The sequence below is a fragment of the Pogoniulus pusillus genome, chromosome 21 (assembly GCF_015220805.1).
Source record: "Pogoniulus pusillus isolate bPogPus1 chromosome 21, bPogPus1.pri, whole genome shotgun sequence".
Classification (NCBI taxonomy): Eukaryota; Metazoa; Chordata; class Aves; order Piciformes; family Lybiidae; genus Pogoniulus; species Pogoniulus pusillus.
Window position 1 is genome coordinate 4,453,591 of NC_087284.1, and position 16,660 is coordinate 4,470,250.

Genomic DNA, 16,660 nt, shown 5'->3' on the forward strand with positions numbered 1-16,660 from the left:
ACATGGGCTTCATAGAATCATAGAATCAGTCAGGGTTGGAAGAGACCACGAGGATGATCAAGTTTCAACCCCCCTGCCATGCCCAGGGACACCCTACCCTAGAGCAGGCTGCCCACAGCCACAACCAGCCTGGCCTTAAACACCTCCAGCCATGGGGCCTCAACCACCTCCCTGGGCAACCCATTCCAGCCTCTCACCACTCTCCTGCTCAACAACTTCCTCCAGTCTGAACCTACCCACATCCAGATGTGCTCCTTTCTCCCCAGTCCTCTCACTCCCTGACAGCCTAAAAAGTCCCCCCCCAGCTTTTTTGTAGCCCCCTTCAGACCCTGGAAGGCCACAAGAAGGTCACCTGGGAGCCTCCTCTTCTCCAGACTCAGCTCTTTCAGTCTGTGCTCACAGCAGAGCTGCTGCAGCCCTCTGAGCATCCTCCTGGCCTTTCCCTGGACACACTCCAGCATCTTCACATCCCTCTTGTAATGAGGCTCCAGAACTGGATGCAGTACTCCAGGTGAGGTCTCAGCAGAGCACAGCAGAGGGGCAGAATCCCCTCCCTGGCCCTGCTGGCCACACTTCTGCTGCTGCAGCCCAGGCTCTGCTTGGCTTTCTGTGCTGCAAGTGCACACTGCTGGCTCCTGTTGAGCTTCTGCTCCAGCAGCACCCCCAAGTCCCTCTCCTCAGGGCTGCTCTCCAGCCACTCCCTGCCCAGCCTGCATTTGTGCTTGGCATTGCCTCGACTCAGGTGCAGGCTGAGGTGCAGGAATTTTCGCAAAGGAAAATTGCCTGCTGATTTGCATCCCTCAGCTTCCAGCCAGGCACCTCCTCTGAGTCCCGGAGGTTAACAGAGGCAATCTTTCTCTTTGTTGACTGGGGAGAGAGGATGCCAGTCTCTGTTGATTGGGGAGAGAGGATGGCAATCTTTCTGTTGATTGGGGAGAGAGGATGCCAGTCTCTGTTGAGTGGGGAGAGAGGATGGCAATCTTTCTCTTGTTGATTGGGGAGAGAGGATGGCAATCTTTCTCTTGTTGATTGGGGAGAGAGGATGGCAATCTTTCTCTTGTTGAGTGGGGAGAGAGGATGGCAATCTCTGTTGACTGGGGAGAGAGGATGGCAATCTCTCTGTTGACTGGGGAGAGAGGATGGCAATCTTTCTCTTGTTGATGTGCAGCTCCACCCTCAGGTTAGCACACCCTGCCTACACTAAGTACGGCTTTAAAAGGAGTGGACTTTTAGCATTGTGACTGTCACATGCAAAGACAAAGGCAGCAACTTACGCAACTCCAATTTGAGGAAGCCTGATCCCTGTCCTCTCCCCACCCCTTTCCCTTTCTGCGTCAGCACTTTCCTTCGGGGGCACATTCAGCGGCAGCCATCCCCTCGGAGCTCTTTGCACGCTTGCTGAGTCACAGGTACGTGCGTGGGGGATGCTGTTTTGCTTCTGACCTTAGACTGGCTTTTTTCTGGCTTTTTTCTCCTGTTTCTGGCTGTAGTTTTTACTTTCGCGTGTCTTCCTCCTGCGATGCACAAAGCCAAGTGCGTGGCGAGGTCTGCCTCAGCGTGCTGGGGACTCGCATGTCAGCTGCGTGCTCTAAGGTGTGCGTGCTCGTTGAAAGGCTCGCAGGGAGCTGCTTTGCTCCCTACAGCTGAGGTGATCCATCCACAGGAAGGGTGGTAAGGAGGAGCCAGGAAACTACAGCCCTGTCAGCCTGACCTCAGTGCCAGGCAAGGGCATGGCACAGGTCATCTTGAGTGCCATCACACAGCACCTACAGGATGGGCAAGGGATCAGGCTCAGCCAGCATGGGTTTAGGAAGGGCAGGTCCTGCCTGACCAACCTGAGCTCCTTTTATGATCAGGTTCCCTGCCTGGTGCATGTGGGGCAGGCTGTGGATGGAGTCTGCCTGGACTGCAGCAAAGCCTTTGACACTGTCTGCCACAACAAGCTCCTGGCACAGCTGGCAGCTCCTGGCTTGGACAGATTCACTCTGATATGGGTCAAGAAGTGGCTGGATGGCAGAGCCCAGAGAGTGGTGGTGAATGGTGCCACATCCAGTTGGCAGCTGTCACTGGTGGTGTGCCCCAAGGATCAGTGCTGGGCACAGTCCTGTTCAATATCTATTGATGATCTGGATGAGGGGATTGAGTTCAGCATCAGTAAGTTTGCAGATGACACCAAGCTAGGAGCAGCTGTGGATCTCTTGGAGGTAGCAGAGCCCTGCAGAGGGACCTGGCCAGGCTGGATGGGTGAGCAGAGGCCATGATTCTATGATGTTTCAGAAGCCTCTTTTCCACCCCCCCCCTCCCCGAGTTAAGGAGGACCTCTGAGAAGGTGAACTCAGGAGAGTAATTTGCACCTGAGAGAGCTATACAACAGTATCTGTTTTTATCATGGGACCCTTTGGGCTGGAAATCACCTCCAAGATCATCGAGTCCAACCTTCAACCCTACACCACTGTGGCTACCAAACCATGTCCTAAGGTGCCAATAACACACCCCTCTTAGAATCATAGAATCAAGCAGGTTGGAAGAGACCTCCAAGCTCATCCAGTCCAACCTAGCACCCAGCCCTATCCAGTCAACCAGACCATGGCACTAAGTGCCTCATCCAGGCTTTGCTTGAAGACCTCAAGGGACAATGCCTGCACCACCTCCCTGGGCAGCCCATTCCAATGCCAATCACTCTCTCTGTGAAGAACTTCCTCTTGAAGCTATATTCAACTTTCTGGGAACAAAAGCTATTGTTTGGTTTTCAGATGAAAGTTGAAGTGCTTGTGGGTGGAGATGGTGGGACACCAAGCCTGTGGTTTCACAGATCCTCCTTAAGGAGAAGCTTCGAAAGATGTATGAGAAATGGAATAACTTGGAAAGAGTCTGTGCTAGTTTGAAGCTAACTAGGATGTTTTGGTGAGAAGAACTAGATTACAGGCTGTGAAAGGAAAACAGTGGTGATGTCTACTTCACTCATAGGCTTGCTGAAATGTATAAGAACAAAAAGCAAACCATAGGTAACACACTCAGCACTTCTGCTGCTGGCTGAGCTGCATCTCTAACCTCACCCTCTGTTTCTTTTCTAATCCACTTTGCTTCCTAACCCCCTGGCTGAACCTCCATTCTTCCTTGGGACTGGGGTAAGGTTGAGAGGGGCAGGGGGAAGGTGAAGGGCAATTGGGAGCCCCTCCTGGGGACTCAGGTTTCTGGGAGGGCTGCTGTGTTTCTGTATTACCTTTTACCTTGTCTATCTCTGTCTATAACTGTATCTACTGTAAATATCTGCTTGTATATTGTGCTAGCTGTAAATATAAGCTTCATTCCATTTCCAGAGCTGGCTGAGTCTAGTCTGGGTTATTTCCAAAATTGGGGGTGGGGGGAGGACAGGGAACACCCAAACCATCACAGAATGTTTCAGCATCATCTTAGAAATGGAAAAAAAAAAGATGTACTGTTTGTCTGTAATGCCTTCTACAGCAAATGTAGAAACATTTCAGTGTTTGGGCAACACTATGAAGCTACTGTGGGGGTTGGTCTCTTCTGCCAGGCAAGCAGCAACAGCACAAGGGGACACAGTCTCAAGTTGTGCCAGGGGAGGTCTAGGCTGGATGTTAGGGGGAAGTTCTTCACAGAGAGAGGGCTGCAGCAGCTCTGCTGTGAGCACAGACTGAAAGAGTTGGGGCTGTGCAGGCTGCAGAAGAGGAGGCTCCAAGGTGACCTTCTTGTGGCCTTCCAGTATTAGAAGGGGACCTCCAAGAAAGCTGGGGAGGGACTTTTTAGGCTTTCAGGGAGTGACAGGACTGGGGGGAATGGAGCAAAGCTGGAGATGGGGAGAAGTGGGCTGGAGGTGAGGAGGAAGTTGTTGAGCATGAGAGTGGTGAGAGGCTGGAATGGGTTGCCCAGGGAGGTGGTTGAGGCCCCATGGCTGGAGGTGTTTAAGGCCAGGCTGGCTGAGGCTGTGGGCAGCCTGCTCTAGGGTAGGGTGTCCCTGGGCATGGCAGAGGGGATGGAACTGGCTGCTCCTTGTGGTCCCTTCCAACCCTGACTGATTCTATGAGAGTGATTGGGATTGGAATGGGCTGCCCAGGGAGGTGTTGGATTCACCATCCCTGGAGGTGTTGAAGCAAAGCCTGGATGAGGCACTTAGTGCCATGGTCTGGTTGATTGGCCAGGGCTGGGTGCTAGGTTGGACTGGATGATCTTGGAGGTCCCTTCTGGGCTGGTTAGTTCTATGATTCTAAGCTTGCAAAGTCTATAAGCCTTATAAGCCACATAAGCACCTCTCAAAGTCTGAAGCAATCTTTTCCTCAGCTGTTCTACCTTCACCTTTGAGTGTTTCATGTTTTACATGTTCCTTTGCATTTTATCAGATAATGTGAAATGCTTTTAATTAAAGCCTTTAATGATATGCTGACTGCTAAGGGCATTGCATTTATGTTCCTGTAGTTCTGAAATACAGGTTTCTTTAATGTTTAACTGCTGGTTGGTTCTAATTTTAGTTGAATCAAAAGGAAATAATGATGAGGAAATCAGTCATCAAGCCTTTCATACTATATATTTAGACTGTATTTTGTGTTGTATGCTCATGTATTAATCCATTTTTCCTGGTAGACTTACTTTAATTCAGAAGCCCTATATATGAGATTCTCACAGTATCATCAGGGTTGGAAGAGACCTCACAGATCATCAAGTCCAACCCTTTACCACAGAGCTCAAGGCCAGACCATGGCACCAAGTGCCACGTCCAGTCCTGCCTTGAACAGCTCCAGGGACGGCGACTCCACCACCTCCCCGGGCAGCCCATTCCAGTGTCCAATGACTCTCTCAGGGAAGAACTTTCTCCTCACCTCCAGCCTAAATCTCCCCTGGTGCAGCCTGAGGCTGTGTCCTCTTGTTCTGGTGCTGGCCACCTGAGAGAAGAGAGCAACCTCCTCCTGGCCACAACCACCCCTCAGGTAGTTGTAGACAGCAATGAGGTCTCCCCTGAGCCTCCTCTTCTCCAGGCTAACCAATCCCAGCTCCCTCAGCCTCTCCTCGTAGGGCTGTGCTCAAGGCCTCTCCCCAGCCTCGTTGCCCTTCTCTGGACACGCTCAAGCATCTCAATGTCCCTCCTAAACTGGGGGGCCCAGAACTGAACACAGCACTCAAGGTGTGGTCTAACCAGTGCAGAGTACAGGGGCAGAATGACCTCCCTGCTCCTGCTGACCACACCATTGCTGATGCAGGCCAGGATGCCACTGGCTCTCTTGGCCACCTGGGCACACTGCTGGCTCATGTTCAGGTGGGTATCAATCAGCACCCCCAGATTCCTCTCTGTCTGGCTGCTCTCCAGCCACTCCGACCCCAGCCTGTATCTCTGCATGGGGTTGCTGTGGCCAAAGTGCAGCACCCTGCACTTGGAGCTACTGAACCCCATCCCCTTGGACTCTGCCCATCTGTCCAGGCGGTCAAGGTCCTGCTGCAGAGCCCTTCTGCCCTCCAACCCAGCCACATCTGCCCCCAGCTTGGTGTCATCTGCAAACTTGCTGATGACTGACTCCATGCCCTCATCCAGATCATCTATGAAGATGTTAAAGAGGATGGGGCCCAGCACAGATCCCTGAGGGACACCACTAGTGACAGCTGCCAGCTGGATGTGGCACCATTCACCACCACTCACTGGGTCTGGCCCTCCAGCCAGTTCCTAACCCAGCACAGAGTGGATTTTTAACAGGTGAAAAAGCCTCCACCTATAAGTGAGTGTGGCTTATTTAAAAAAAAGAAGTAGAGAGTTGCCATAAATATTTGCCTAAAGTTAATACAGCTTTCAAGTGAGATAGTTTGTCTTGAACTGTCTAGCAGCAAGGGACCTGAGGGTTGTAATAGACAAACAACTCAATATGAGCCAGCAGTGTGCCCAGGTGGCAAAGAAAGCCAGTGGCATCCAGGCTTGTATGAGAAGTGCTGTGTCCAGCAGCAGTAGGGAGGTGATTGTCCCCTTGGACTCAGCTGTGGTGAGGCCACACCTCGAGTATTGTGTTGAGTTTTGGGCACCTCATTACACGAGGGATGTGGAGGTGCTGGAGTGAGTGCAGAGGAGGGCAACAAAGCTGGGGAAGGGCCTAGAGAATAAATCTTATGAGGAGTGACTGAGGCACCTGGGGCTGTTTAGTTTGGAGAAGAAGAGGCTGAGGGGAGACCTCATAGCTGTCTACAGCTGCCTGAAAGGACAGGAGACATCGGTGCTGATCTATTCTCACAGGTAAATACTGATGGAAAAAGAGGGAATGGCCTCAAGCTGCAACTGGGTAGACTGGACATAGGAAACATTTTTTCCCAGCAAGAGTGGTCAGGATCTCCTTAATTCAAGAGAGATGCTGAGATACTGAAACATGTCCAGAGAAGGGTGATGAAGCTGGTGAGGGGCCTGGAACACAGCCCTGTGAGGAGAGGCTGAGGGAGCTGGGGGTGTGCAGCCTGCAGAAGAGGAGGCTCAGGGCAGAGCTCATTGCTGTCTACAGCTACCTGAAGGGAGGCTGTAGCCAGGTGGGGTTGGGCTCTTCTGCCAGGCACCCATCAACAGAACAAGGGGACACAGTCTCAAGCTGTGGTGGGGGAGGTCTAGGCTGGATGTTAGGAGGAAGTTGTTGTCAGAGAGTGACTGGCCTGGAGAGGTGGATACTGCTGTGTTTTGCATCTCTTTCAACATGCTATGCTGTAGTACTCACAACTGATTTGTTTTGGTTTTGTTTTTCTTCAGTATCACACATGGCTAACGAATCAAGACCCTGCCCATGCGACATTGGGGACAGGTTTGACTATGGAGGCCGTGGGCAGGAGGTGCAAATCGAGCATATCAAGGCGTATGTTGGCAAACCACCTGTGAGCACCGACAAAGCTGTGCTTGTGATTCATGACATATTTGGATGGCAACTTCCCAACACCAGATACATAGCTGATATGCTGACCTCTAATGGATACATGTAAGAAATATGGCTGTTCTCAGTGCAAAAGTTTGTTGAACCATGTCAATCTGTTGGAGGGTAGGAGAGCCCTGCAGAGGGACCTGGACAGGCTGGATGGGTGGGCAGAGGCCAATGGGATGAGGCTGAACAAGGCCAAGTGCAGGGTTCTACACTTTGGCCACAACAACCCCAAGCAGTGCTACTGGAACAGCCTGCCCAGGGAGGTGGTGCAGTTGCCATCCTTGGAGGTGTTGAAGCAAAGCCTGGCTGAGGCACTTAGTGCCGTGGTCTGGTTGACTGGCCAGGGCTGGGTGCTAGGTTGGCCTGGATGATGTTGGAGGTCTCTTCCAACCTGGTTGATTCTATGATTCAAGCAAAGCCTGGATGAGGCACTTAGTGCCATGGTCTGGTTGCTTGGCCAGGGCTGGCTGCTAGGTTGGGCTGGCTGATCTTGGAGGTCTCTTCCAACCTGGTTGATTCTATGATTCAAGCAAAGCCTGGATGAGGCACTTAGTGTCATGGTCTGGTTGATTGGCCAGGGCTGGGCGCTAGGACAGACTGGATGATCTTGGAAGTCTCTTCCAACCTGCTTGATTCTATGATTTCTTTTATTTATTTGTTTTTTTAATATAAACCATACAAACACAAATAGGTCTCCTTTTCCTGTTTCTCTAAAGAGTTTTCTGTGTGTTAACACAGTGTAAGTCTATCTGAGTTGAGTAGTACTACTGTAATGAGGTAATAGGCTGGTAGAGAAGAAAAGGGAAATAGAGAAAAATCTTACTCTGCCTCTTTCATCCTCTGTGAGCCCAGAGAAGCCTGATTCCTCCCTCTCATTGTCACATCTGAGCAACTTTGCTGTAATGTATCACAGTATCATGAAGATTAGATCATCAAGTCCAACCCTTTACCACAGAGCTCAAGGCCAGACCATGGCACCAAGTGCCACGTCCAGTCCTGCCTTGAACAGCTCCAGGGACGGCGACTCCACCACCTCCCTGGGCAGCCCCTTCTAGTATCCATTCTAGTATGTTAGAAACTCCAGAGAAGCTGAGAGTCATTCCAGCAAGGTAAACTGTACTGGCTTGTGCCAAAGAAAGAAACAAGTCTTTTAATAGGTGAAAAGCATATTGGGTACCCTCTCTCCTGTTTTTCACAGGAAAAAAAACACAGAATTAATCAGGCTGGAAAAGACCTCTGAGGTCATCAAGTCCAACCTATCACCTAAACACCTTCTAATTAACTAACTCGTAGAATCATAGAATCAACCAGGTTGGAAGAGACCTCCAAGATCATCCAGTCCAACCTAGCACCCAGCCCTATCCAGTTAACCAGACCATGGCACTAAGTGCCTCATCCACTCTCTTCTTGAAGACCTCAAGGGATGGTGCCTCCACCACCTCCCTGGGCAGCCCATTCCAATGCCAATCACTCTCTCTGCCAACAACTTCCTCCTAACATCCAGCCTAGACCTTCCCTGGCACAACTTGAGACTGTGTCCCCTTGTTCTATTGGTGGTTGCCTGGGAGAAGAGGCCACCCCCCACCTGGGGAGGTCTAGGCTGGATGTTAGGAGGAAGTTGTTGGCAGAGAGAGTGATTGGCATTGGAATGGGCTGCCCAGGGAGGTGGTGGAGTCACCAACCCTGGAGGTGTTCAAGCAAAGCCTGGATGGGACACTTAGTGCCATGGTCTGGTTGACTGGATAGGGCTGGACTGGATGCTCTTGTTTGGATAGATTGGACTGGATGGATAGGTTGGACTGGATTTTATCTTGGAGATCACTTCCAACCTGGTTGATTCTATGATTCTGTAAGTCTCCTTAGTAGACAGAGAAAATAATGAAGGTTGCTTGTACAGTCCTGTGATGTAGATTAAATTCTTTGTGTTTTCAACAACGTGGATTTATTGCATTGTGCCCATGGGTTTCCCTTTAACCCTTTCTTGTAGTGCGCATGGGTTTCCCTTTAACCCTTTCCTGTAGTGCACATGGGTTTCCCTTTAACCCTTTCCCAGTATTATTTCATGAGCCTAAAATGTTGTCATTTTCCCTTGCAGAGCCATCTGCCCAGACTTTTTTGTAGGTCAAGAAGCTTGGAAGCCTTCCAATGACTGGGCGTCTTTCGAGGAGTGGCGGAAAACCCGAGATTCCAGCAAGATAGACAAGTACAGCCCTTGTTCTTTGTCCAGCAAATGGACATCCTTCCTTCCTGTAGGAATTTTTGCCTCTTCAAAGATGTACTATTAGATCCTGATGTACTAATGGGTCAGTTACAGCTGGGCCTCCACAAACAGAAATTTGATGCAGCTTCTGTGTTACGTCCATGGATACAGGAGGGGTGTTTTTTTGGAGGAAAGCTGTCTTGTCTCTACAGCTACCTAAAAGGAGGTTGCAGTGAGGCTGCAGCTGGTCTCTTCTCCCCAGTGACTAATGATAGGACAAGAGGAAATGGCCTCAAGTTGCATCAGGGGAGATTTAGGTTGGCTGTTGGGAGGAAGTTCTTTGCTGAGCAGGTGCTCAGGCATTGGCACAGGCTGCCCAGGGAGGTGGTGGAGTCACCATCCCTGGAGGTGTTTAAAAGGAGAGTGGATGTGGTGCTTGAGGCTATGGTCTGGTGATGAAGGCTGCTGGGATGAAGGTTGGACTGGCTGATCCTGGTGGTCCTTTCCAACCGTAGCGATTGCTAGTGATGAGATGTTGTGCTGAGGGCTTTGGTTTAGTCAAGGACTTGTCAGTGTGAAACTAATGATTGGAGTCAGTGAGCTTGAAGGGCTTTTCCAATCTAAGAATTTCTGTGTTTCTGTGAAAAGGAGACTTTTTTCCCATTTTCCTGGTTAGCATCATTTTAATACTAATATCACAGTATCACAGTATCATCAGGGTTGGAAGAGACCTCACAGATCATCAAGTCCAACCCTTTACCACAGAGCTCAAGGCAGGACATTGCTGCCATAATCATAATTCCAATCCACAACCAGCCTTTGAGCTAATGCAAATTGTTACTCTCTGGGTTCTAGTTTAAATTTCCTAGAGACTCAAATATAGTTAATAGAACCAATAACAATTTATAGGATGCCTTTCCCTCTTCCCCCTTATTTCCCAAAGAAAAGGAATTAGATGTAGAGTGGAAAAGGTATAACACACCCAAATAAGTAGTCTCACTTTGATTTGGAAGTTAAAAGAGAAAACTCTAACAGTAAATAAAAGGTATTTGAGGTAGGGGAGTTACAAAAAGGGTATAGGGAAGGGAAATGAAGGTATAAAATACATAAATACAACCAGAGTGATGGCAGTGGTTTTGTCTGCCTCATGGGTTATGGCCATGTGGTTAAAACAAAGAGCAGCAGGAACAGGAAGATGATGCTGTCAAGCAGGGAGGCAGGGCGACAGAGAGCAGAAGAGAAGGTTCCTCTGTTTTTATAGGGGGCTAGAGAGGAAATGGGAATGGGCTAACCACCACACCTGGAGAAAGGCTCAGACCCACCCCCAGGGAGGAGTCAGGAGGAGCTGGGGTCAGGGTCAGGACAACTCCCCCAGGAGGGTTAACCCTTTACATAACCTTGAACAACAATAGAAGTGCCCACTCTTCAGCCATGCAGAGAGCAGAAGTGAGATGAACGACTCAAAAGAAAAGCTAGGGCTGGAAAATGCAGCTCACTGCTTCCACTTCAGTTCGAGTCAGTTCCCACAGGCAAGCACAACCTACACAGACTTCATAGGATCATTGACTCTATGAATCTATCAGGTTGGAAGAGACCTCCAAGATCACCCAGTCCAACCTAGCACCCAGCCCTAGCCAGTCAACCAGACCATGGCACTGAGTGCCTCATCCAGGCTTTGCTTGAAGACCTCCAGGGACGGTGCCTCCACCACCTCCCTGGGCAGCCCATTCCAATGCCAATCACTCTCTCTGTGAAGGGCAACGAGGCTGGGGAGAGGCCTTGAGCACAGCCCTATGAGGAGAGGCTGAGGGAGCTGGGATTGGTTAGCCTGGAGAAGAGGAGGCTCAGGGCAGACCTTATTGCTGTCTACAACTACCTGAGGGGTGGTTGTGGCCAGGAGGAGGTTGCTGTCTTCTCTCAGGTGGCCAGCACCAGAACAAGAGGACACAGCCTCAGGCTGTGCCAGGGGAAATTTAGGCTGGAGGTGAGGAGAAAGTTCTTCCCTGAGAGAGTCATTGGACACTGGAATGGGCTGCCCGGGGAGGTGGTGGAGTCGCCGTCCCTGGAGCTGTTCAAGGCAGGACTGGACGTGGCACTTGGTGCCATGGTCTGGCCTTGAGCTCTGTGGTGAAGGGTTGGACTTGATGATCTGTGAGGTCTCTTCCAACCCTGATGATACTGTGATACTGTGATACATTAAAAGTAATACAGAAACACAAAGCCCCTCACAAAACAATCAGTCTCCAGGAGGGCTCCTGACCCAAGCCCCCTTCCCCCTCCCTCTTTCCCTCCATTCAGAACTAACCAGATCGACCCATATATATCTCACATGATAAACCTGGAGATCTGAGGTGAGATGTCAAAAAGATGACAAGGAGGTTAGAAGAAAAAGGATAAGGTAGGATTAAAAAGTTAAGGCAGAGACAGCCAGAGAGCAGACCACCAGAAAGAAGGCACAGCCAGAAGTGAGAGCTGAGCAGTGTGTGGAAGTGTCTTACCTGTATTTTGACCAGTTGTGTTTCTCAGCAGAGGAATGAGTGATATAGGATACTGTTGCCTTTTTTCCCCCTTCCTTCTCACAGCTAAGGATTTAATTTCTCTCAGTAAAATACTCCAGTTAGCCTCAAACAACAACCAAATTCATGAGTTGAGATAAAGACAGTTTGGTAAGTGCAGGAAAGAGAAAAGCCAGAAGTGCTGTAAAGACAATAATTCAGCAGATTCCACAAGCAGACTGATGCCCAGCCAGTCTCTGAGTGGAAGCCACTTTGGAGGCCAAAGAAAAAGACCTAAAGCCTTAATTCCCTTCTATTTACACGTCTCAGAGAAGTCGATGTCGTCCTGAAGTATCTAAGGGAACAGTGCGGCGCAAAGAAGATTGGAGTCGTTGGGTTTTGCTGGGGTGGAGCAGCAGTACACCACCTGATGCTGAAAAACCCTCACTTAAAGACAGGGGTGTCTGTCTATGGTAAGTCTCACATAACTCTCTCAGTCTGAGGAGGTATCAGCAGCACAGGAGCTTGTTCTGCAGGGATGTTATCAGTGCAAAATACAATGCAGCATCTTGTAGAAGAAGATGATTTTGTTGCACTAAATCTTTAAGCAATTTGATTTTGCACACTCCTATTTTGGAGCTCAGTCGTAGCCAGCAAGATCTGTGTGTCCCAAGTGGCAGGGCTGGGATTGCTCCTGTGCAGCACTGGGTACGAGAAACACCAAGTGCCAAGGACTCACTGTGGCTCAGGTTCCTCCTGGCTGGCAGGGACAAAATGATTTCATAGAATGGTTTAGGTTGGAAAGGACCTCAAGGATCATCCAGTTCCAACCCCCTGCCATAGGCAGGGACACCTCCCACTAGAACAGGTCGCTCAAGACCTCATCCAACCTGGCCTTGAACACCTCCAGGGAGGGAACAGCCACAACTTCCCTGGGTAACCTGTGCCAGTGTCTCACCACCCTCACTGCAAAGAACTTCTTCCTGACATCCAGTTTGAATCTCCCCTCTGCCAATCTAAACCCATTACTCCTCATCCTGTCGTTACAAGACAATAGCATCCTGGCCTGGCTCAAGAGCAGTGTGGCCAGCAGGACAAGAGAGGTTATTCTTCCCTTGTATTCAGCACTGGTTGGGGCACACCTTGAGTACTGTGTCTACTCCATTCAAGAGAGGTATTGAGGTACTCAAACGTGTCCACAGAAGGGCAACAAAGCTGATGAGGGGCCTGGAGCACAGCCCTGTGAGGAGAGGCTGAGGGAGCTGGGGGTGTGCAGCCTGCAGAAGAGGAGGCTCAGGGCAGAGCTCATTGCTGTCTACAACTCCCTGAAGGGAGGCTGTAGCCAGGTGGGGTTGGGCTCTTCTGCCAGGCACCCAGCAACAGAACAAGGGGACAGAGTCTGAAGTTGTGGCAGGGCAGGTCTAGGCTGGATGTTAGGAGGAAGTTGTTGTCAGAGAGAGTGATTGGCATTGGAATGGGCTGCCCAGCGAGGTGGTGGAGTCACCATCCCTGAAGGTGTTGAAGCAAAGCCTGGCTGGGGCACTTAGTGCCATGGTCTGGTTGACTGGGTAGGGCTGGACTGGATAATCTTGATTGGATAGGTTGGACTGGATGGCTAGTTTGGTCTGGATGATCTTGGAAGTCTCTTCCAACCTGGTTGATTCTATGATCCTATATGTACACTGAAATCCTATCCATCTATCTGGAGTGATGAATGTTTACAGGCCAGAGGTGAGCAGCTCTGAAGTGTACCTCTTTCACAGGACCATTTCTCTGGCAGTTTCAGAAGCAGATGCCTAAAGAAAATGCCAAAAGTGGAGCAAATGCAACAATTCTTCACTGCCTTTTTCAGACAGAGATGGTCCTTTTGTGTTTAATGACATCTGAAATCATAGGAGTTTTCCATGAAAGAGAAAAAGAAAGGAAAAGCAAAGTATGTTTAAACTCATTACAAGCTGACTAAGCTCTATCAGGTCAGAACATCTTCTATTTTCATAGAATCATAGAATCAATCAGGTTGGAAGAGACCTCCAAGCTCATCCAGTCCAACCTAGCACCCAGCCCTATCCAGTCAACCAGACCATGGCACTAAGTGCCTCAGCCAGGCTTTGCTTGAACACCTCCAGGGACAGTGACTCCACCACCTCCCTGGGCAGCCCATTCCAATGCCAATCACTCTCTCTGCCAGCAACTTCCTCCTAACATCCAGCCTAGACCTCCTCTGCCACAACTTGAGACTGTGTCCCCTTGTTCTGTTGCTGCTTGCCTGGCAGAAGAGCCCAACCCCACCTGACTGCAGCCTCCCTTCAGGTAGCTGTAGGCAGCAATGGGCTCTGCCCTGAGCCTCCTCTTCTCCAGGCTGCACACCCCCAGCTCCCTCAGCCTCTCCTCACAGGGCTGTGCTCCAGGCCCCTCACCAGCTGTGTTGCCCTTCTCTGGACACCTTCCAGCACCTCAACATCTCTCTTGAATTGAGGGGCCCAGAACTGGACACAGCACTCAAGCTGTGTCCTGAGCAGTAGCTCTGGTACTGATGTAGCCATTTGATGCAGTGTAACTCATTGTTTATCACTCTACTTCTTCCCTAGGAGTCATCAAGTTCTTTGAGGATGGATCCAGTTTGCTTCACCCCACGTTGTTCATTTTTGCTGAAAAGGATGAAGTCATCCCATTGGAGGAAGTGAGTTCCCCATCAGAGAGATTTACTTTTTAATGCTTTTCACACTAATTTTGTCAGCTGACATTGAATTCAGAGAAAGCATGAGAACAGCCTGGATTTCCTTCCTCTTTGACTCACTCTTACAGTAGTTCTTCACAAATCAAGAAGCTTTAGAGTAACACTAAAAATGCCTTCTTGTAAATGAGATTTCCTAGGAAGAGAAAGGACAGCATCTAAAAGAAGAGCTCCATTGGGATTAAGATTGGGCATTCTCAGGCAGAAAGGGACCTGGGGGGTACTGGTACCTGAACATGAGCCAGCAGTGGCCGAGGTGGCCAGGAGAGCCACCTTAATTCTGCTGATAGTGCATAAAATCAGCAGAAAAGTCCCACCTGTACCAGTGGAATCACTGGTTGGAGAAGAATTCACAAATTCTGTAGTCAGATCCTTTTCCTTCCTCCACTGCTCTGCAGAGCTTCTCCTTTCTGGTAGTCTGGCAACAGTCTTCCTGGAGATCCCAAATACAGGATGACTGGATAAAGAGCATAGCATCATAGAATCAGCCAGGCTGGAAGAAACCTCCAAGCTCAGCCAGTCCAACCTAGCACCCAGCCCTATCCAGTCAACCAGACCATGGCACTAAGTGCCTCAGCCAGGCTTTGCTTGAACACCTCCAGGGACAGCAACTCCACCACCTCCCTGGGCAGCCCATTCCAATGCCAATCACTCTCTCTGACAACAACTCCCTCCTAACATCCAGCCTAGACCTCCCCTGGCACAGCTTGAGACTGTGTTCTCAGGCTGGTTGCCTGGCAGAAGAGACCAAGCCCCACCTGGCTACAGCCTCCCTTCAGGGAGTTGTAGACAGCAATGAGCTCTGCCCTGAGCCTCCTCTTCTGCAGGCTGCACACCCCCAGCTCCCTCAGTCTCTCCTCATAGGGTTTGTGTTCCAGGCCCCTCACCAGCTTTGTTGCCCTTCTCTGGACATGTTCCAGCACCTCAACATCTCTCTTGAATTGAAGAGCCCAGAACTGGACACAGCACTCAAGGTGTGGCCTGAGCAGTGCTGAGTACAGCAGCAGAATAACCTCCCTTGTCCTACTGGCCACACTCTTCCTGATGCAGGCCAGGATGCCATTGGCTCTCTTGGCCACCTGGGCACACTGCTGCCTCATCTTCAGCTACTCTCTACCAGCACCCCCAGCTCCCTCTCTGCCTGGCTGCTCTCAGCCACTCTGTCCCCAGCCTGTAGCACTGCTTGGGGTTGTTGTGGCCAAAGTGCAGAACCCTGCACTTGGCCTTGTTAAATCTCATCTCTTTGGCCTCTGCCCATCCATCCAGCCTGGCAAGGTCCCTCTGCTGGGCTCTCCTACCCTCCAACAGCTCCACAGCTGCTCCTAGCTTGATCTACCAAGTGGGTCAAAGAGAAAGCCATTCTCTCATTTAGTGCTGATGACTTTAATTTTTCTGCTGAAAAATGCCAGCAGCTTTGAACTGCTGTTTTTGTATCTGTGCCTCTCCTTTGACTTCAGATTAACCCTTTTCTTTGGTGATATCTACCACTGTTAACTTTTACAGTGATCTCTCCACGTTACCCCTTTCTCCTGACACTCAGCAATGGGGTGGGTTTATTTTCACAGCTATTACTGCAGCAACACAAATACCATTTTTGCTGGTTTCTACAGTCCTGTGCTGTTATTTTGCTGGAGAAAGAAAGCCTAATTATTAAATAAAGTGTAGCAGCAGAAATGCATTTGGATAGAATACTAATAGAAGAGAAAGCCAGAAAAAAAACACACTCTGCCTGCTTCCCAGAAAAATGAAAAGCCAGGACAACTTGAAGACTGTAAATATGTAACCTATTAACTCCTTTTTCACCCTACATGGAACATTCTATGTTACAGGTCACCCGACTGGAGCAGAAGCTGAAAGAGAACTGCAAAGTTGATTACACAGTGAAAATTTATCCTGGACAGACACATGGGTTTGTACATCGCAGAAGAGAAGATATCAATCCTCAAGACAGACCTTATATTGAGGAAGGGAGAAAGGATATGATCAACTGGTTGAATAAATACCTTTAGTGTCAATAAATGACTGTGAAATGAATCAGTTGTAGGAAATCACAGAATTAAACAGGTTGGAAAAGGCCTCGAGGATCATTGACTCCAACCTATCACCTAATCCTTCTAATTACCTAAGCCCTGGCACTAAGTGCCTCAGCCAGCCTCCTCTTAAACACCTCCAGGGATGGTGACTCCACCACCTCCCTGGGCAGCCCATTCCAATGCCAATCACTCTTCTTCCTAACATCCAGCCTAGACCTGCCCTGGAACAGTTTGAGGCTGTGTCCTTTTGTTCTGTCATTGGGTGCCTGGGAGTGGAGACCAACCCCTGCTTGGCTACAGCCTCC

General features: G+C 49.8%; 1 protein-coding gene across 2 annotated transcripts; it reads left to right on the plus strand.

The window, feature by feature from the left end:
* The first annotated feature begins 1,289 nt into the window (after nt 1-1,289).
* On the plus strand, nt 1,290-16,341 carry LOC135184755 (carboxymethylenebutenolidase homolog). Of its 2 annotated transcripts, XM_064160802.1 has the most exons (6): nt 1,290-1,409; nt 6,728-6,950; nt 8,989-9,096; nt 11,919-12,061; nt 14,177-14,268; nt 16,152-16,341. In XM_064160802.1, exons 2-6 carry the CDS (start codon nt 6,736-6,738, stop codon nt 16,329-16,331), a joined length of 738 nt encoding a protein of 245 aa, XP_064016872.1. In that variant the 5' UTR covers nt 1,290-1,409; nt 6,728-6,735; the 3' UTR covers nt 16,332-16,341. The 2 variants fall into 2 exon arrangements, with proteins under 2 accessions (XP_064016872.1, XP_064016873.1); XM_064160803.1 differs by lacking the exon at nt 8,989-9,096 and having other exon boundaries at nt 1,293-1,409.
* The last annotated feature ends 319 nt before the right edge of the window (nt 16,342-16,660 follow it).